The sequence below is a fragment of the Podarcis cretensis genome (assembly GCF_951804945.1).
Source record: "Podarcis cretensis genome assembly, chromosome: 1".
Taxonomy (NCBI): domain Eukaryota; kingdom Metazoa; phylum Chordata; class Lepidosauria; order Squamata; family Lacertidae; genus Podarcis; species Podarcis cretensis.
In genome coordinates, this window is record NC_137170.1 from 86,501,653 (window position 1) to 86,521,972 (window position 20,320).

The 20,320-nt window shown below is 48.1% G+C and overlaps 2 protein-coding genes across 9 annotated transcripts in view; one reads left to right on the plus strand and one right to left on the minus strand.

Annotated features, from left to right (window-relative positions):
• Nucleotides 1-5,030, plus strand: part of SPTB (spectrin beta, erythrocytic) — a 91,386-nt gene extending 86,356 nt beyond the window's left edge. For all 8 annotated transcript variants that reach the window (XM_079989572.1, XM_079989570.1, XM_079989575.1 and 5 more), the window contains one exon: nucleotides 310-5,030. In XM_079989572.1, coding sequence (XP_079845698.1) covers nucleotides 310-477 — 168 coding nt within the window. In that variant the 3' untranslated portion in view covers nucleotides 478-5,030. The remainder of the gene's footprint in view (nucleotides 1-309) is intronic.
• A 689-nt stretch (nucleotides 5,031-5,719) lies between these two features.
• PLEKHG3 (pleckstrin homology and RhoGEF domain containing G3) overlaps nucleotides 5,720-20,320 on the minus strand; it is a 45,252-nt gene continuing 30,651 nt past the window's right edge. Inside the window, exons 9-19 of the mRNA XM_079950327.1 lie at nucleotides 19,278-19,370; nucleotides 18,703-18,789; nucleotides 18,131-18,164; nucleotides 17,567-17,671; nucleotides 14,865-14,936; nucleotides 12,959-12,997; nucleotides 12,274-12,308; nucleotides 11,607-11,909; nucleotides 10,419-10,520; nucleotides 8,352-9,810; nucleotides 5,720-7,875 (exon numbers count right to left, since the gene is read on the minus strand). Coding sequence (XP_079806453.1) covers nucleotides 7,067-7,875; nucleotides 8,352-9,810; nucleotides 10,419-10,520; nucleotides 11,607-11,909; nucleotides 12,274-12,308; nucleotides 12,959-12,997; nucleotides 14,865-14,936; nucleotides 17,567-17,671; nucleotides 18,131-18,164; nucleotides 18,703-18,789; nucleotides 19,278-19,370 — 3,138 coding nt within the window. The 3' untranslated portion in view covers nucleotides 5,720-7,066. The remainder of the gene's footprint in view (nucleotides 7,876-8,351; nucleotides 9,811-10,418; nucleotides 10,521-11,606; nucleotides 11,910-12,273; nucleotides 12,309-12,958; nucleotides 12,998-14,864; nucleotides 14,937-17,566; nucleotides 17,672-18,130; nucleotides 18,165-18,702; nucleotides 18,790-19,277; nucleotides 19,371-20,320) is intronic.

Below are 20,320 nucleotides of genomic sequence, written 5' to 3' on the forward strand. Positions count from 1 at the left end.
TAAATCTTTATGTGTGAACTGATCATTCTCTTGGTAATTGAATTTATTGGCTTCTTAATCTATTTTGAATTGTTCTGCTTTAACATTTTTTCCTTCCTTAGTTCAATGTGTTCCTGCCCCTCAGCTTTTCTCTGGGGGAGCTAGCGACAATCAGCCAATATTTTGGATGTTTTTGAAGAAACATTTAAAAATGTAGAAAGTACATAGTCGAGACTGCTGAAATGTCTTTTTGTCTTTTCTTTTGGTAACATTGCTTTGGGTAGCAATTGGCAACTGAAGTGTGTGTAAACCGGATTTTGTTGTTGGCAGGATGAGATGCACACCTGGCTTCAGGGCTTCAGCACAGCAATAATCGAATCCCAAAGCATTAAAACCAAGGCCCAAAGCCTGCCTCTGCCTTCCATCACTACCATGGACGTGAGTCTGACCAAGAAAGACAAAGAGAAGAGATTCAGCTTCTTTCCCAAAAAGAAATAGCTAGACAGGTGGCTTGGTCCAGCCAGATGCCTATGTTCTAATGTGCATAAAGGGGGGAAAACCTGCATGTCTGAGTGTCCCTGGGCACTCCTGGCACCACTCAAAACACTGTTCTCATCTCCACAACACAGCCTTGCTTCTCATTTCCCACCACATCCCCATCTCTCTCCCCCACACAACCCAGGGCATCAAGCCAGTGTTTCAGGTAACAAGGCAACATCCCTGCTGCAAGCAGAGCTGCGAGGTGTGTGTCCTTGGTTGGTTCATTGGGAATGCAGAGTTCAGCAAGGCTGACCTTGTGCGTGATCATGCTTTGCACACCTCTCTGTGAACAAAGAACTGCTTCAGGGAAGAAGACAGTGTGTCAATTTCAGGGGCTTTTTATGGAAGAAAGGAGTGAAGCAGGAACCTAGCCCACCCCAAAAGAGAACTGAATGAAAACCACGATGGCTCTGGAGCAATTCTGCTTATCTCGGAGTTTGGGGAAAATACGTCCTCAGCTCATTGCCAAAAGCCCTGGTTCCCAGAAGCTGCTTTCCCAAATTGTCTGTTGGAATAGAACCGTCATGTGGAATTTCACCGTCATCTATAGCACAGGCACACCATGCATCAAGATCCAACCCTCATGCTGGAAGTCAGTTTTCTCTTTTCAGCAGGTCTGATGCTCTTCTTTGCAGGGGCATCTGTGACGTACGCACACACGCATGCACAATACCGTGTCACAAAGCACAGAACTTTCTCACCAAAAGGTTCCACCCAGAGTCCACTGCGTTGGTGGCGGAATCCTTGCTCGATTATAAATGAATCAGGGTTGCAACCAAAGAGGAGAGCATGACCCATGTTCAGACTTCTGCACTAAATTGGTTAGAATGGAGACGTGTTAGAAATGTGTGTGTGTGTTTGTGAAAAAGAGAGGAAGTTTGCTCACCCGCTGCAAGCACTAGGAATACAACGAAGCTGAAGTTAGTTGCAGCTACGCCCCACTGAGAAGCAGCCTGTTGGGTTTCAGGGGACTTTAGCCTCCATTAACTTTTGCTGGATTGTGCCCCACATTACTTGATGAGGTTTTTATCAGCCCCACTATATTTATGCCGGGGTTAACTTTGTGACTAGGCTGAATCCAGGTGCTCTCCCCTCCCCTGAGCTTTCTGTAAACATCTGTTCTGTGTTGGCTCAGCTCTCCAGAAGCAAATGGCTCCTCTCTTATCCCTCCGAGGATGCGTTGTGCCCGAGCATGGCCTTTGGTAATCCACTGCACTGCTTACACTTCTGTAGAATGGAGTGTGGCTTTCTCAGTTACTGTAAATGCAGTCTTAATCCCAACTGCTCCCTTCTGCAGAGACCTCTGCCTGTGATGTGTGGGTGTCTGAATGGCTGTTTAAAATATATACAGGCACATCTAGCTCTGACCTTATGATAAAGTTCACACGCCCCTTATCCAAGGAAGGAATTCATCATTCCCCCCTCCCAAAGACAGATGGAAGCTCAGCTGTATTGCTCTTTTTGGAACATATTGCTGGAGAGCTAATTGCTTTTGACATTGAGTGGAGCCTGGAGATTGCCTTTCCTGCAACGGCCTCTTTGCAGCGATAGTAAGGATTCTGAAAACAGCAGGCTCCCATTCTTCAGTTGTCTTTTGAGCACCCCACCCCTAGGGCTCATTGCGATTTCTAAACCATGTTTTCTTTGTGGGTGCCATATACCATACAAAAAGTGCCTTAACCTAGGGGCATCCCATTATCATCACTTCAGGAGTGCGCAGGCTCTGTAAACACCATGCACAGATTGGTTTGGATTCTCCTCGCTCGAAAAGGAAGCTATGAAACTGTCTCTTTAAGCAAAAGAGATGGGTTTCGGGGGGGGGGGCTGTCTTTGCCTCACACCCACAGCTGTGGGAAAAAGCAGGGCTTGGCTTGACACTTACTGTCATGGATCCAGGTACCAACAGCTGAGGCTTGAGGTTTTTCCACATGTTACCTTTTGTCAAGTCTCAAAAGTGTTAAACTTTTCCAGATCTCCTGGGCTGTAATGGGTAGCTGACAATCGGCTGCCTCACTATTGTGATGAGCAGAGCAGATTCTTCCACAATGCTACATTCGAAAAGCCAATACATCTAAATGGTTTTGAATTATAGTGTTCCGGGTTGTGGAGTCTGGTAGCATTAACCCCACTGAACATCACCAGTACAGTTATCCGACGGCTTAGCTGCCAGCCTTCTCCTTTCTGCCATTATAAAACAATCACTGCCATAAAGGATGATCTTCCCCCTTTTATGTTCAGAGTAGGATGCACACCTAGGTGACTGCTGAACAGCAGGTTGTACCACAACTCACATCTTGCAAAATTGGGTTTTTAAATATGAAATTAATCAGTAGGTGCAGAGATGATTGCAAGGGGAGGTGGAGAAGAAAGTTGAAAAGTAGAGCAGGCAGCCATACTAATTAAGCATCCCTCAATGATGCTGGCAACTGGTGCCAATTGGGGGCTGATAGGGCAAAACGCAAGGAGACCTGCAGTAGGCTTAGCCAGAGCCAACTCAATCTGGTTTTGTCACTGTGTTCTACAAGTGCAACACCAAGACTGAGGAGCAGTGCCACACTCTTGACTGGTTCTAAGTGGGAAGGCAGGTAGCCATGAGAGCCTTTAGCTTTAATGGAGAAGCTTCCACTGCTTCCATAAGCCTTTCTTGCTTCCAGAGGAAGAGCAAGCAGTGCCCATAAGGACCCTCAGTCAGAGCAGTCAACCCACTAATACTTCTCTGTTGCTGCACAGTTTGGACACTAGTCAGTGATATAGCATGCTATTACAACAAAGACTTAAATATTGTGGATAATTTGCCACAGCACTGATATTCAAGGCATGCAGCCCTAGCCTGTGCAGATAAAGGGGCGCCTAGGCTCACTGAAAGCAGTTAGCTTAGGCACATGTGAAACAAGGCCTATTTAAGCAGAATGCCTTTATGCTCCATTTCAAGGCTAAAACATGGAAGGATTCTCTCCACCAGGGTACTGATGGTTATTGCTAGGGAGAGCTCAAAGGTGCAAAAGGGAGGGGGAACTCTTCTCTAGCAAAAACAGTGGGCACTCTTAGGAACAAGAGCCCCCAGCCTGCCTGGAATCGGCATTCTTCTGGTGACCTTGCAAAGCTGTGCTGAAAACCTGTGGGCTGCTTATCGTCAGCCTGTTCATTGGTGCCCAGACGACGATGCCAGCATTGGGAAAGAGCACATGCAGAGAGGTGTGTGTCCCCCCCCCCCCCGCCTGCCTCCCTGCTTGCAGCTGTGCAGTACTGGCACCCTTTTTTCTAGAAAAGAAAGCACTGCCTGCCATACTTACAATCTGAATGCCCCCCAAGTGGTATTTTCTCCACTCTTCCAGTCCATGCTTATAGAGGATATATACTTTATCAGCCTGCTGAAGTGAGCACAGAATGGCTCAACAAAGGGGGGGGGGGGAAAGGCAGGAGGTTTTGACTTCATTGTGGGATTTTTAAAAAAGAAAATCTTATGTGAGGCAGCTCTGTCTAGGAGAGGCACCAGGCAAGGAATAGTAGGGATCCTGCAAGTTTAGGGTGACCGTTTTTCTTTTAGACAACAAAGCACATGAGAATTAGGAGGAGCCGATTCTCCAGCAAATGCCACCAGGAAGAGAAATATTTACTAAACATGCTACCCAACTGCAATTGTACAATAAGTAATACCTTTGGGACCTCATAAGCATTCTGGCTTTAGCAAGCTCAGCCATCCCTTCCCTTCCTGGAGGATATTTTCACCTGTCAACTCCTGAGTTTCAGGTATGGTAAAATGCTCCTTTTCAGGAAGCTGAAAACACACAAAGCTAAGCTGAAATGTTATTTGAGACTATTCCTGCTGTATGACCACTGCCCTATACTAGGATATGTGCTAAATAAGGAAGTTGCTTCAGACCTTATGTGTACTTGTTCTGCTCCCCCGTTTCTTTAACCTTTTGCTTGTGCACAGCACCATAAGCTGTGCTCCCAGACCTCTGTTTGATTTCAGCTTGGCACGTTTCGAGTGCAGTCGTTGTCGGTGTGCCATTATGTCTCGCTGCATTGTGCTCCTACCCATTACAGACCCAGGGAGTGTTACCATTTCCCAAGCAGGAACCATTTGCTGTCTGGCAACTTGCAGCCTTGCCCTGCCTGGCTGCGCCTAGCTCTTCCTTCTTAGATCTAAAGCGACTTCACCTCCGTCAAGCGGCTCCTCCATCAGGCTTAGCTCTCCAAGACCCCACTACTAATGCAGAGGTCAGGACCTGTTAGAAGGGAGCTCCACATGCACCAGGCCCAGAACATGTTTGCTTCAGAAGAGCAAGGGCTGTTTCTTGGAGATACGGAGAACAGCTAAAGTAGCCCAGGACCTCTCCTACAGGTTTATAGGGTTTGGGGGTTCATACTCTTTTAAAAACAGCTAGGCACCAAGTTCCACCTGCTCCAATGTGCTTCCACTGTCCAGAGAAAAGAGCTAAAGCTTCAGAATGTGCTTCAGAAGCAATTTAATAACATTTTTCTAATAAATGAACAAATAAACCCTTCTTGGCTCCTGGATTTTGTGTGCAATTTCTGTTCGTGAAGGGCTCACCCACAGTTACCTGCAGTGTGGTTAAAGACACATGTGAGAGCCTAGGGGCTGGTGTGTAACACCTCTGCTCAAAACTCTAGATGTCCATTTTCTAACAGGCCAAGTTCAAAGTGTTACTATTGGTATGCAAAGCCTTTACCGGATTGGGACCAGTTTACTTGCGGGGTCACCTTACCCCACATGTGCCCTTTTGATGGCTTGGGTCTGCAGAACTGCCACTGTTACAGGTGCAACATAAGACCTTTTCTGCACTTTTAAGAAATCCACCTTTTCATATTGCTGCACCTGCACTTTGAAACTCCCTTCCTATTGACATCAGGCAGGCACCTTTGCTATATTATTTTTGGCGCTTGCTTAAAACATTTCTGTTTAGGCAATCCTACCCAGACATGGAGCAGTTACATGTGTTTTATCTCTCTTCAGCTACTGTTGTATTTAATAATACTCTGGATGTTTTAAAATCCCCATACTGAGAATTTAAATGTTTATATTTTTGTAAACCCCTCAGAGGTGTTCTTACAATCAAGCGATACATAAATTTTGTCAAAATCAAGGAAAAACAAAACACTATGCAGTCATTTTGCTGCCTGGAACACCCACACCGTTTCCAGCTTACAAAAGAAAAGGGAGCACCCCCAAAAGTTATCTTGAATAGCCTTTAATGCAAAGTATCCTTGAACATGTCCAGAGATGTTGCCTAAGGACCTCTGGGATAGTCTTTGGCAGGCAGAGAGAGGAATGGAGCAGACCCATGACATTTTCTGTTGTTTGAAACTCACCCTAAGAAGGTGGGCATTGCTTCTCTGCTGTTTGGTGGAGAAATAACCTCAAATACTTCCCACCCCAGCTGATGAAAACCCACCATTGCACCCTGACTCCTGCCCCAGAAATCCAGAATGTGTTTGTGCCCCACTTCTCTCAACCGTCACTGCCTACCCTTCAACCCAACATTCGATAATAAGACTGGGCAGCTGCAGCACTTTCCTATTTCTCCATACAAAGCTCTCCTCTAGTGGAGCTGCATTGCTTCCTTTGGCAAAGTGTCCCATCTTAGAGAAACTTGATCTAAAGACATCCAGTAGTGGGGGTGGGGCAGTGATCTTTCCAGCCTGACCAGTGAATAGAATAAATCTTCTACCAAGGGATGTGCAGGTCTTTTAAGACCTCCTGGCACTATAGTGGATCAGAACCACACTAGCGTAAGCCCATGCCACTGGTGAACTTAAGAGAGCTCTGTGACGCTCAAGACTTCTCAATCTTACTTCTGCAGTAAAAAATCATAGGCTGCAATTCCCCCCCCCATTCCCCCCACCCACCCTCCAAGTGAAGAAACCACAGCCACATTTTCTGGTCAAAAGTGGTTATTGCACAGTGCGTACAAACTGAAATGTGTACACAACCAATATTATTAAGATTATATACTATCAAACTGGGAGTCTTAGATCAACCCTCTGCCAGCCACAGTAAAATCACGCTCTTAAAAATAAAAAAGTAAAGACAAAAGATAATTTGGAACAATAACTTATGGTTATCCTATGAGACTGAGCAACAGAAGGCTCATTCATTTCTGCTGTGGCTTGGCAAAGCAAAGATTTGGTCCTGAAGGGAAAGGAAACACCTTTTCTTAGTGGACCATATGGGTAGCTGCAAAGGAGTCTCTGATTTGTGGTATGCCTGTCCTGATGGGAAGCTTCTCAGTGCTTCCCGGAAACGTGTGAAGAGTACTTCCCAACAGCACAGCCAACAAAGGACAGCAACCACCTGCTTCAGAATGCACAGCCATGAGCTCAGCAACTTCCCAGAGGGTAGAGGCAGCTGGACACGAAGGTTGGAGCACAATGAGCCAGGTGCAATCCAGGTCGGAGGAGAAGAGACTGTCACCCGTCCTTTCTCCTCTCAAGGAGCTGGAGGAGAAAATGATGTCAACTCCAGAACCATCCTAGTTCATAAAAGAGGGCTTAGCAACATGGGAGCAACAGACATAGGAGCTCAACTGTTGGAATTGAGGGTCTGGAATTTCTCCCTCAGGTTCTTTACCAGGCTCTGCTGGCTGCTGTCTGTTTTCTCCTGGCAAACCTGCTGAAGTGCTTTGTGGGGAGCTGCTTCCTGGAGGCCCTCCTCACGCCTGCGGTATTCTTCCGAGTCCTGGTAGGCCTTGCACCTCTCCACCACGGCCTTGAGAGAGATCTTCTCCCGGGAAGTAGGGGAGCGAATCTGCACAAAGCTCTCGTCCGGATCGACAGCCACATCCAGCAGCTTTTCCATGACAACCACTCGCTGACGGTTCTCCAGAGAGGTCTCAGCCGTAACGCTCAATTCCCTGTGCGCGTCGCAGGCGTGGCCCTGGAGGATGGAGTCCGGCGGAGCTTCCCTTTTGCAGCCTGGCATGCCCCCTTGCTGGGGTTTGTCCGCTGCCTTCACAATCCTCTTGGAGGACTGGTGTTCCTCCAGAACTCTACCAGCTGTATCCACCATTTTTTCAGGGGCTGAGCGGCTCCTGTTGACGGGTTGCGGCCTGCACTTCTGATTCCCTGATGGACAGGAATATTTGGACCTGAGTTCCCGCACGTCTGGCCAGTTGAACTTCTCAGCTATGACGGGGCTGAGGGGGCTGCAAGACAGGGTGCTGCTGGTGGGGGAGGCAAGCCGCGGGCTGCTGGAGGAGGGGCTGAAAGAGAAGCGCTTGGGGGACTTGTCCAGGGACGAGGTTGACGATGGGGGGAGAGTCAGTGGGCTGGCCTCCTGCAGCAATACTTGCTCGTAAGTATTGGGGAGGGTCAAGGCTGGCTTCCGTTTGCCTAGAAGAAAAACCAACAAGGAATGAGTGAGGCAGCAATAAGGCAAGGGGTTTGCTGGGTGGGCAGGCTGCAACGGTGGTCCCCCTCACTCCCCAATCACAGTAGCTCCATTTTTGTTGGCTGAACAGCAGCTATGCTGTTTCCCTTTAAAACAGCAAGGAGGGAAGGAGGTTCCCAGAGGCTGTTCAGCTTGAGGAGTCGAGAATTGCAAAGTTCTTGGTCACTTTGGTGAGGACCCTTGTGAATCTTTATTTTTGGTGGATGTTGCCGGTGGGGTGTTTTTAATGAAGGTTGCTACCTCCCACGAGCCCAAGAGGAAAGGACAAGTCATTAATCTAAAACTTTAAAATATAAGTCACAATGAATCTCCTATATTTATGCTCACAGCTATGGCTTCTAGGCACTGCTGAAATTTATATAATATGAACAATGAGGTCCTGCCTGTGATAGCACAGTGCCCTCCTGCCAATACATACCCTTGCTTTTCTTATCTGCCTCCGGCTGGACAGTCAAGGTATTGCCTTTCATCTCCTCCTCCAGCTCAGCAAGCCTCCTATGCGCTGCAGGCTTCTGGCCCTTGATTCGGAGGCTGTACTGGCGGGCCAGCTGGTAGACCTTGTTCTTCACCTTCTCCGCCAGCTCTGCCTCCGTCAGGTGGGCCAGCTGCATTATCCGGGGGTGCAAGCGGGGGAGATACCGATCTTGCTCAGAGCCCCCTAGCTCATGGGCCAGCTTCCAGGGCTTCCTAGAAGGCGCAGCCCGCTCCACAGGAGACTTGCTCTCAGGAGAGGGCACCGCCGACTCCTCTGTGATGGCCCCAAGATCCTCGTCCTCCAGGATGAGAAGCGGCTCGTGGAGGTCAAAGCCGTTCTCCTGGCCACGGAGCCTCTCCGCGTGCCGCAGAGAGGAGCCCCCGGCCACCTGCCCATTTGCCGTGCCTGGCCGAGTGACACCTTCAGGCCTCCTACTCCAGCCCTCTCCGCTCGGCTTCTCCATCTCCTCCCAGATTTTAATCATCTCAGCCGGTGGCCTGAACTCCGCTTCCGTGATGGGCAGGGGGCTTCCAGCAGAGGCTGCCTCGGAGCGGGGGGCCTGTATCCCAGCCACAGGCCTATTTGACAACACCCAGGCTGCTGTGGGGCCAGCCCCACCACTGGGAGGGCCCCCCGGCCTCTTGTGCTTCAGCCCCTCCTGCGCAGGCTCTGGCTGGGGAAGGCTGTTGATCCTGAAGACGGAATTCCTCACCACCCCTTTGGGGATGTAGGACAGGCTCTCCCGCCGCCTGACGCTGAAGCCGGCGTCCTGGTGCTCCGCGTAATCGTAGTAGTTCTTGATCTTGTCTAGCAGCAGGCGGTCCTGATGGGAGAGCATGGACTCCTTCCGCTTGCAGGAGGCATGGTCCGTCTCAAGCAGCCCAGGAGAGGCAGCCCCGCTGCAGGCACTGCTGGGCTCACCCAGGGGCTCTTGCGGCAGGGAGTCCGTGGTGCTGTTCGTGCGACATCCTGCCTTCTCGCTGCCGTCCAGGCTCAAGACGCTGCTGCTGCGGCTAGCCTGCTTTGGAGTCAGGTGGCCCTTGCCCTCCTCGAGTGCCAGGCTGCTGCGGCGAGAGAGGCTGCTGGCAAAGCGCTCTGCAATGACGCTGGCCTGATCCAGCACAGAGAAAGGGAGGATGCTTCTGGTCTGGGGTGCACGTCTGTCCTCCTCCTCTTCCTCCTCTTCTTCTTCCTCCTCCTCCTCGCTACTAAGCGGCTTCAGTTCAGTATGTTCAGTGGGCTCCAGGCTATCTGAACGCTGTTGATTCAGGGTCCCCCACTGGCCTGCCAGGACTGGCTCCGGGTTGCCCACCGACTCGGGGTCTGAAGGACCCTCTTCCAGGTACTCTTCCTTAAGGGGAGAAGCTTCTAAGACCATGCTGAGTTCAATGGCTGACCGCGCCTAGGAAATGTGCCCACAAAAAGAGAAGGAAAGTTTTGCACACTTAACGCACAACCCAAAAATGGTGGTCTTGCAGATAAACAGTTTAAGGGCTAAGTTAATAGTCACTACTCAAATGCAACCAACTCTTGAACCCAGCAAACATGTTGGCTTCTAAGGCAGGGAACCCACCAACTACTAAGTTGACTCAATAGCAGACAGAAATATTGCTCATTTTTATGTTGTATCTTCTGGGGACAATGTGGACCATCCATTGGAAAAGACTGTGGCATAGAATACTCAGTATGGGAACTGAGTCTGGGAAGTGGAATGTCCAGGAGCCTTTGGCTTTGAATCCTATTTTTAGTGTTAAGGGCCAAGAGTTTCCCTGTCTCAAAATTGGCATGAGCAGAAATTCCATTCTCCCCAAGGAATGTAAGAAGCTGCCTGACAGAGCAGACAGTCCTAACCTGGATGGACCTGTGATCTCCCTGGTTGAGGTTCTCCAGGGTTTCAGAAGGGACATTCCCAGCCCTCTCTGGAGATGCCAGAGACTGAACCTGGGAGCTCTACCCACTGAGCAATAGCACTTCCCCAAACAGCAACTCTGCCAACCACCAACCACTCACCTTTGGGACAGATGAGACATTATCCCCGACCCTGTTTTTCTCACCACTGCTGCCTGGCGACTGGTATTGCTTGGGCCCTTCCTGTGCCTTGTGGCTCTTGGCCTGAACCAAAACAAAAATATTAGAGAGTTGAGTACATGCTACTGGGAAGAAGCCATTTGACGAGCAGCCAAACATCCCTAGCCATTTACAGGTAGGTAGCCGTGTTGGTCTGCCATAGTCAAAACAAAATAAAAAAATTCCTTCCAGTAGCACCTTAAAGACCAACTAAGTTAGTACTTGGTATGAGCTTTCGTGTGCATGCACGTGTGTATCTGAAGAAGTGTGCATGCACACGAAAGCTCATACCAAGTACTAACTTAGTTGGTCTTTAAGGTGCTATTGGAAGGAATTTTTTTATCCCTAGCCATTGTTATTTGTCATTCTGAAACACCATATGACTTTACAGTGTCCCAGATAGCTAAAATGCATCACGAGTGCCCACGCAGGTCCAAGTCCAATATTCTAGCCATTGGACGCAGCAACAAAACCACCTGATGTCACATCCATCAGCCTTGCAAGCAGCAGGTGAACGCAAGTGCTGGTGGCTCTGGTTTACTTGCTGCCCTGGCACAGAGGAGCCTTGCAGTTGCTTAAGCCAGTCCCAATTTCATCCAGGAACACAGATTTCCCGAGCAGACTCTCTACACGTCTTGCAGCACTTTGGTGTGGTTGGTGGAGTGCACTAGTTAAAAACTGCAGGCTATCTGGAAGGTGCACAGTTAGTGCTGGATCCAGGGACGGTCCAATAGCACAGGCAACAGGACTTGGAAGAGGTTCCTGCTTAACGTTAGCTTTGTCTCATTATCAAGCTGCTAACGTGGAAGAACCTTCCTGACAAGAGGACAGGGAATGGCAGGAAAAGGACCTCCCACAGCTACAGAGATGGTAAGACCCAAAGAGCCTCTTTTGTTATCAAGCCACAAATCTTGTTAGCCCCCGTGAAGGACTGCACAAAAGCACCAAGTCAGTCAGTAGTATCACTGAAGGGTTAAAACAGCTGCAAAAGAAACCACACGGGAACCTCTGGGGCTGTCCCACATCTGATTAATGGGAAGATGGCACAGAAGGAACGGAGGGCAGCCACGAGCCATGCACCAAGCCAGCATGCAGGAGGGAGACGCAGCAGGGGTTGAACAGGCACCTCACCGTGCTGCCCCAGGAGAAAAGCAAAGCGTTGGCCCGATAGTGCCAGCAGTGGAGGACGGCCATCAAGGAGCTTGCAAAGTCTGCCACCTGCTCCGTTCCTACCAGCCTCTCCTCCTCTTCCTCTTCCTCCTCCTCTTCGTCTTCTTCCTCCGGCCCCATATCCTTCTCGCTGCCATCGCTTTCAGCCAATTCTTCCAGAGATTCCTGGGGAAGGGCCTGCCGATCCTGCTGCTGCTGCGGCAAGCTGTTGGTGGGGAGCGAGGGCTCCCCAAACTCCAAAAGGGCTCCATCACTGCCTGCATGCTACGTGAAGTGAGGGCAAGCAGGGGCTTTTAGAAAGGCCCCAGAGCTGGGGCACCAACAGAGACACCGCTTAGGGTGCCCTTTCCTCAACCTGCGCTCGATCGCTGCCTGCTCAACATGTGAGCAGAAGCGCACAGCTTAGAGCTGTGAGAAGCTTACTGGCCACCCTGTGGGAGATGGCAGTGGTCAGAGGGAAATGTCATTTTGTTATTAAAATGAATAATGGCCCCTGCACCAACATTTACCCCAGAGCAGTTTACCTTTAAGGTGGCGTTTTGGTAAGGGACCCAAAGCCCATCGCATGTCACCCAAGACTTTAATTTCCTTAGAAAGGGAAGACCCATCTTAATTTCCCTCATTTATTTTGTCTTCTAGAATTTCTGTCTCTTACCTTTAGTCCTATTGCCAGATTTGTAGCACAGGAAGAAGAAGGGGGGAAAAAGAGGCCATTAGGAAAAAGGTGGGGTCTTGTTTCCCTGCCCAGGTAGTCTTCCTCCCTATTTCCCAATCTCCATTTCAGGCACACTCTTACTCTTTATAAGCAGCAGACACAGCAAACATGCTGGCAGAGAGCCATTTTTACATCACTTATATCTTATTACAGTCCCTTCCAGCGGCTGTGGGTCCCCTGAGAAGGCAGTGGGTCAACCACAAGGCAACAGGAAGAAGTCACTGCTGAAGGAGTGACTGAGTAAAGGAACAATTCAGGCTCACACACTTTGAGCAGGGGTGGGGAAACGTCAACCCTTCGCCAGCCTTGCTCTCTGGGGCTGGTGGGAGTCCAGTCCAACAACATCTGGAGGGCTCCAGGTTCCCCCATCCCTGCCTTTCAGCATCTAAGGTGCCTTGTTTAGCAATATAGAATTGCCCTGTGCTCAAAACTGCTAGCTGTAATAAATCTGAGATAGGAGTGACCAGTGGCATAAGGACGGGCACCTGTCAAATTCCACCCACACTGGTCAAGTAAACCTGGGACAGGGAAATCTGGTCAGTACAGAGCTTCTTCCACCTAGGCTGGGGGCATGTGGGAAAGGGGGACATCCACTCACCTCTGTTGCTCAGTTGCTTGAGAATCTGTTTTGTTGGTTCTGCAATGAAAGGAAAGTTTGCGAGATCAGTTCTTGAAATGCTGGTTCGGAGCCCAGAAATACCAGAAAAGGTGGGGAGAACCCCGGCACCAGCCTCAGCCCGCCACCTCTGCCCCTCCAGAAGGAAACACCTTGAAGCATCTGAGTGAAGTGCAGAACAGCACTAGCCTCCTCTGTGCAGTGCAGAACAAGCCTCTCAGAGAACAGCATCACCAGTCTTTCACCTGTCAAGGACCACACCTAATCCCTCCATCCCTGTCCAATCACAGGCCTTCAGGGGAGTCCTGGTTAGTACTTCTCCATGGCTCAGACATATGGCTCTTATCCACAAAGAGCAGTGTGTTCAGTATTGTGGACCCAATTTTATAGAATGCCCTTCCAGTTGAGATCAGACTGGACCCCTCCCTGTTGGACTTCCAGTGCCTACAGATGACTTTTTAAATTATTATTCCAACAGGCGCTTTTGGAAGTTTGATTTTCTAGTTTTAACCAGGTTTTACCTTTTCTGTATCCTGTTCCTTGCACACTGCTTAAAGACTATTGTAGTTAAGCGGTATATAAATTGTTTAAATTTAAATAAATAAATCTGTGCTTGCAAGCCACCAAGACTAAATGAACTAGGAGGCCAAATAAACCAGCATATTTTTAAAAAGTGAGCCCTGTCTCTCACCCACTCTTCTACAGAAGGGGCTGTGTATACTCCAGCAGCAAATAAAAATAAAAATCCAGATTCTGCTGCCCAGAATCAGACACCTCCCCCTGCAAACTCAGCAGTTTCTTATTATGCAGGATTTATTCCACTTTGACAATCCAAGTTGGACTGCAAATAAGATGAAAGGAGGCCAAAAGCCCAGGCAGGAAACAGGGTGTCCCATTTTCCAGGTGCCTAAAGCCCTGTTCGCCCTTCTTAGGCTTCTATGATTTCAAGAGACATTTCCCACATCTTTTCAAAAGCCACCTGAACTTCACATTTACTGTGTCTGGTGCTATTGCATTTCAAATGGGGAACTTCATGGTCAGGGGCCCAAATGCAGCCCTCTAGTTCTATCTGAACCTCCAGTCTCTCTCCAGGCCTCATCTTTCAACAGTCTTGCTTTGACCCTCCCTTGAGTGTTTTTGCCTGGCTGGAATGTGTCCTTGAACCATGCTAATGCCCCTTACTTGCCTGGAGTGTTTTTCAAAACTGACCTACTCTACAAATGTAACCTTCAGCCATTGCTCCACCCACGTTTGCCTCTGGCCCTGCCCACCAATGACATGCAGCCCCTGGAAGATTGTCCAAAAGTGAATGCAGCCCCTGAGCTAAAAGGGTTTCCCACCCCTGATTTAACATGCACTAATGTAGAATTAATCTAAATAAGCAACTACAAAGAGGGAATGATGTTGGGTAACATATGGGTGTGATCAGATTTTTGAATATTGCGTTGACTGTATACTGTAATTAGTATTCTTTTGACACATGTGCAAATTAATCGAATTATTGTTCTCCTTGTAGAACATGATTTATTTTCTATGCTGACTTTGCTAAATGAAATTAACTATGTAGGTTCTATAATTAGTAGTATAGTTGATAAAAGAAAAAGAGAGGAGCAAAAAATGGGATTCTCGCAATTCTGTGTCAGATACCAATTTGTGAACTCATGGAATAAACACAGCCCTGCCTGTAGAGCTTAAAAGCCAGCATCATCTATGACGTTCGCTGGAGACTGAGAGGCATGTTCAGCCAGCATTGTGCCCAGGAGGCAAAGCCCATAAGCTATTCCGCAGTAAGGTTTGACCCAAAGAGCTCCACTTGCTTGCTCCCAGCCCCACAACACCAGATGGCAGAGCCCCTTCGTGCCACATGCTAAATCAGTGGAGCCCGCACCAGATTTCCTGCGGCCTTTACGCTCGAGTCCATCTAGGAGCCTCTCAGCAGTGTTTTTGCCACGGAAAGGCTCTAAGGATAGGATATAAGATACCTGTTAGAGTCAATACCATTCTGCTGGGGATGTTACTAAAGCCCTGCCTTGCTGGGGCCTACACCACACTAGGGATGCGGTGACTCAGTGCAGTGATGCACCTGGACCAGTGTCAGCCGTCGGAAACCTTGGGCACCTGCTGAGGATCCATCGCTGCCACCTCTGCTGCCCCAGATTCCCTTGTTTGCCACTTTGATGAACACAATGCTGAATTGCCCACAATGCCCCAGAACAATGTACTGGGGGCAAGTACAATGGCAACGGCTTGGTACCCAGAGAGGTGCTGCTACCACTGCTCTTGCCTTCCTCCTTTGGTAAGTGTACTTGCCCACCTCATGTCCATTGGAATGGGAGGAGGAGGTAGTGGTGATGCTAGGAGAGAAGAACTGCCTACTGCTGGGGGGTGGGAGGAGCATAAGAGGAACCTATGCTGTATGGTCCTATACTGCTGCCAGTTGCAGTGTGAACTAGATTATTTGTAGGGTCTCCTTCCAACTCTCTGGGCCATTCTAGATTATTTTCAGGGCACAAAGAGCATGTTGTTTTGACACTCTTGTTGCAGGCATAAATATTACGTTGTGTTTTACTCAGAGCAGACCTGTTGAAATTAATGAACACGACTACATTAGGTCCATAATACCACCCAATAGCTATTTAAGAGGTCCATTTTCTCAACACTCCTGGATAAAACCTTTTAACGATCTGCTTTTAACAAGCAGGTGCCCTTCAGAAGTTCCTCTAGTGAGCTCTCTTTTTAGAAGCTGTCTAGGATTGCAGCACCCAAGCCTTGAGCTCAGCAGTTCTCTCTTGACACAGCAATCAAACAATGCACACAGGACCTCAACACACTTTTACACGCCACAAACTCAGCCCAGCACACAGAGACCCATAGGCATCTACTAGAGTTGCGAAAGCGGGCCATGATGTGTGTGGTTCCCCCCCATCCCAAAAAAACCTATGCCGTGTAAGGAGTTGTTGACAGCAAGAGCACCCTTTGTTAGGATAAGAAGTCAAGTAGGAATAAAAGGAATTTGGAACGGCTTCCATGTTTTGGTATGAAAGTACAACACCCAGGAGAGTCAACGAAATGGAACCAGCCTGCCCTGACTTGCACAAGCTTGCCTGACACATTGGTGAAAGGTGGTTGTTCTACACAACAATCTGAAGAGCAGTCAGAGGGAGCAGTGGGAGAGGGGTCACTAGTTCAGTGGTAGACTTCCCAGTTCAGCTCCCAGCCTGCATTTCAGCTAGAAGGAATGGGAAAGGCCTCTCTACCGGACACCCTGGGATCCTGTCTCAGATCAAGGATGCGGATGGAGGACTAGCCTGGTTGAAGTCTGTCAGCTACGTGTGTTCAAGGCAGCATGTCCACCTATCCTAGCCTCCTGAATTTGGAAGCAGATTGGCCTGAATGTTGTGAAAGAATGATAAATACTTCTTGAGTGTGGAAATTGCATAGAATAGCATTTGCCAAACGTTTGCCTCCAGATGTTTTCGACTACAATTCCCATCAACCCCAGGTCAGCGAAGACTGTCCTAACAGCAGCACTGATGGGTCAGACGAAAAGGCTGAACCAATTCATCACCTTGCTGCCAATAAATAGTCAGGTTGCTATTGCCACAGTTTTTCCACAGTTTAGGCTACTGATGGCAGATGCAAGAGGGACCAGGTGAGGGGAGAGGACGAAGTTGTTTACTGGCATGTTCCAACTCTGAATTACCTGTTTCTGAAGCAGAGGTTCAAAACAGGAAAGAGAACAGGCTCTAACACTTATTTGAAACAAGACCTCTTTTTAGCTCTATGTGTGTTATTGAATAGTGTGTTTTTTAAAACAAAAATTCAATATGGTCTATGACAACCAAAGTTTCGTAGTTTTTATTTTGCATTTATGTATGTAAAAATGTATATGGTATAAATGAGTATTATCCTATGTTTAAGAATCAGTATTTCAATGTCCATTAACTCCATTTATAGCAGGTATAACAGATGTTGCTGAACTATCACTCTCAACATCCCTTGCCATCGGCCATGCTTCCTGAGGCTGATGGAAGTTGAAATGCAGCAACATCTGGAGGGCCAAAGCTTCCCTATACCTGGTCTACAGCTCCTGAAGGGGGAGTATTTCACTCCAAAATGTGTAGAACGAAAATGAAAAAGTATTCTACCAGTAAGCACTGGACCTGTTCTCCTTTCTGTTTTGATTCTTCATGGTGCTTCCTGTATTGCTGAAGTGAAGGTGACAAGTTCACAGTGACAGTGGGAGAAAAATTCCCATAGAACTTTCCAGAACAAACAAAGGTATGTTCTCTGAACATTGTCTGCGTGTGTTTGTGGTGTGCCAGAGGTCATTAGGCCTTGGCAGAGTAAATGCTCCAGCACCTGTCAGCTGCACTAAGCTCCAAGGCCAAATATTAATTGCTATCAACAGACTACTGGACAAGCCACTACAGAAAACAAAAACTTCTGCCCTATAGTCAACAGCAACAGGTACACACAAGGTATGCCATCAGGATACAGTAAGAACAGCTACACCTACACACACCCCTACACACACCCCTACACACACACACACCACTGCTTGGATAGGTACATCCCTGCCCTGTTTACCTGATTGCCGGCGCCCCTGCCGGCCATACTGAGGAATGTCTTCTGTAGGTTGGTATGACAGGGACTTCTTCAGCCTCTCTGGACTGTATTTGTAGCGAGAAGGATCTAAAGGAAGCGGCAGGAGTGTTTGAGAACCTGTTAACTGCCCCCCTTGGTATGACCAACCCCCTCATGCATGAACCAAGCTAACACCACCTTACCATTCTAATCCCCTGAATATTACATTTAGCAGCAGAGGCTCCAGCAAGCAAACTCAGGCTAGGTTCGCAATCCAAGGAGGTGACAATTATATTAATTACAAGAGACAGAGAATTGGATCATCAATACAGCATCACATCTCAGAATCACATTCCACTTATTGTTTATTTCTGTGTTGTGTAATCTTCCTGCAACCAGGTGAAAGAACCTAACCCCACGAGGCAGAGTACATTATTAGACTTGTGTTGGGAAATTCTGACATGTCTGCTGCCTTGCCCTGCTGAGGACACAGTAAGCAGGAGGAGGGTTTCTAAAAACAAACTACTGGGACTTTTTTTTTTTTTTTAGAAAATAATGGAAACTTACAGTATGAGTCCATTTCCAAGATAGCTTCCTTGGCCTGAAGAAAAGAAGGTATTGGCTTAGCACTAAACTGAAAAGGAAATGGAAATCCAGGATCCTGAAACCTGAGGCAATGGGGAGTTCCCACCTCTCTTCCCTCCCCCAAAGAATAACAGAGAGAGAGGAAAGGAGAAAGGAGGTTCCCCTCAGCCCCATCATCCCTGGACACTAGGAACAAATTCCACCACAACAGTTGCCCCTTTCTCAGTTGGACAAAGGAGCAGACAAAATTCCAAACACCAAACCTCTCATACCCACATTATGGAAGCTCCTAGGCCTAGGCCTAGCTTGATATGGCTGGGCTTTGTATGATTCAGTAAAGAGAACCAATCAAGCATACTCAAGAGTAAAGAAAAGGCAAAGATGTATAGAAGAAATAACACCTCCAATAGCACCCCTCTGATTCAAAAAAGAAAAAGAGCATTTCTTGAGACATGGCTCAGACTAAGCTTTAAAGAAAGGCAGAGAACCCCATGGGGTCTCCAGCATCCATTCTACAGACATGCGAAGGAGAAGGAAGGAGAGCCTCCACTTACTTTCTGAGGGATGATGGCGTGGTGGTTTTCCAGAATCAGGCGCTTGATGTGGTGAGTCCAAACCCGCTTCTCCTCCCCCGATTTGGCCTGGGAACAAAAGTACACCTTATGCATCTGGGAAGCCAGGATTACTCACCTGACTCAGCTACACCTCAGCCCTTTTTGAGTGTTGCCACTCTTTCCGCTGTTATCATGCAAACGCACACACCAGGCCCACCTGCTGTGGACACCTAACAACTCACACTCTTATGATATTCCCCAATTAGCATTCTTATCACCAGTATCTCCACACCGCTGACAAACATTGGCATTGCAACGCACCAACAAACTGCCCTAACCCCTCATTCACATCCTCTTCCTTCCAAAACACACACCTTGCATTCTCTGCCCCAAAACCAATCGACCCATTTTCTCAGGTCCTGTTATTGCCCCTCTTATTTTCACTCGGCGCCTGCCCTTATTCAGGCTGCCAGTTCCACATCAGGCACCCCATCAACACACGTTTCCAACTATCTCCGCACCTTGCCCCCAAATCACTTTCAAACCCCCTTATAAAGGACAGTGGCTTATCTCACCTGGATGTTGTACTGCTGTTTGCTGTGCTTGTAATGGGTGACGGTGAAGCACAGTGAGTCTCGTGTACTCTCAATCAGCATCAGGGAGGAGCACTGAAGGAGCAGAGGGAGAGATGTCAAACCAAGGTACCCATTACAACGTCAACAACAAAAGTTCGCCAAATCTGCCATCTCTCTGAATCATCCGAGGGCTGCCAGGATAAACAGAGAGGCATCCTCAGAAGGACGACAAAGACCTTTTAACTTGACCAACTTTTTTGGGGGGGCGACCATAAGGTTTGTTATAATATTTATAAGTGTGTGTTTGTCAATTCCTGTGTTGTTGTCAGTTCCTTTTTGAAAACAATGTAGTGTACTAAATTTTAGAACAGACATAAATAATATAAAGAAGAAAAACATGCTGTATTCAGAACTAAAGAACACCAGTCCCCCTCCCACCCCATCATCCACTGACCCTCTCTCCCCACCCCTTCCACAGAGAATTTGATGCCATCAGCACATCCAAAGCATATTCATACTTGGTTATGGTAGGGACACAGATTCAAGTAAAGAAAAAGTATCCGGTGCATACCCCTTCTCAGGCTTAAAACAGCCAAACAGATTTGTATTGGGTTGGAACAGATCTATTATCACCTTGCATATGCACATGTTGTTGTTGTCGGTTCCTGTGCCTTTGAGATGGGCGAGAGTGGCACATATAAATATATAAATGTTTGATGTACAGAAAGATTAAGGGTAGCCTTTCTTGGCAACAGCAAAACAAAGAGAAAGGAGATGGGGGTGAAATTTGGGGCAGTCACTTCACACCATCACATTGTGGGGTCAGCAGGTGCCACTGCAATTTATATACAAGCCAGTAGCAAGAAAAATGGATTCCCCCCCCCACTCCCTTTTGGCTGTGTGGAAATAGCAGCACACCCATTGATACCCTTTTCCTCTTAATTAGTCTGGAAAAGCCACCACTCCTTTGATTTTGCATTCGAAGTCACTAATGCAAATGTGTCTGTGGAGCAAAGCTCCCCGTTTTCTTGCAACTGGGCATT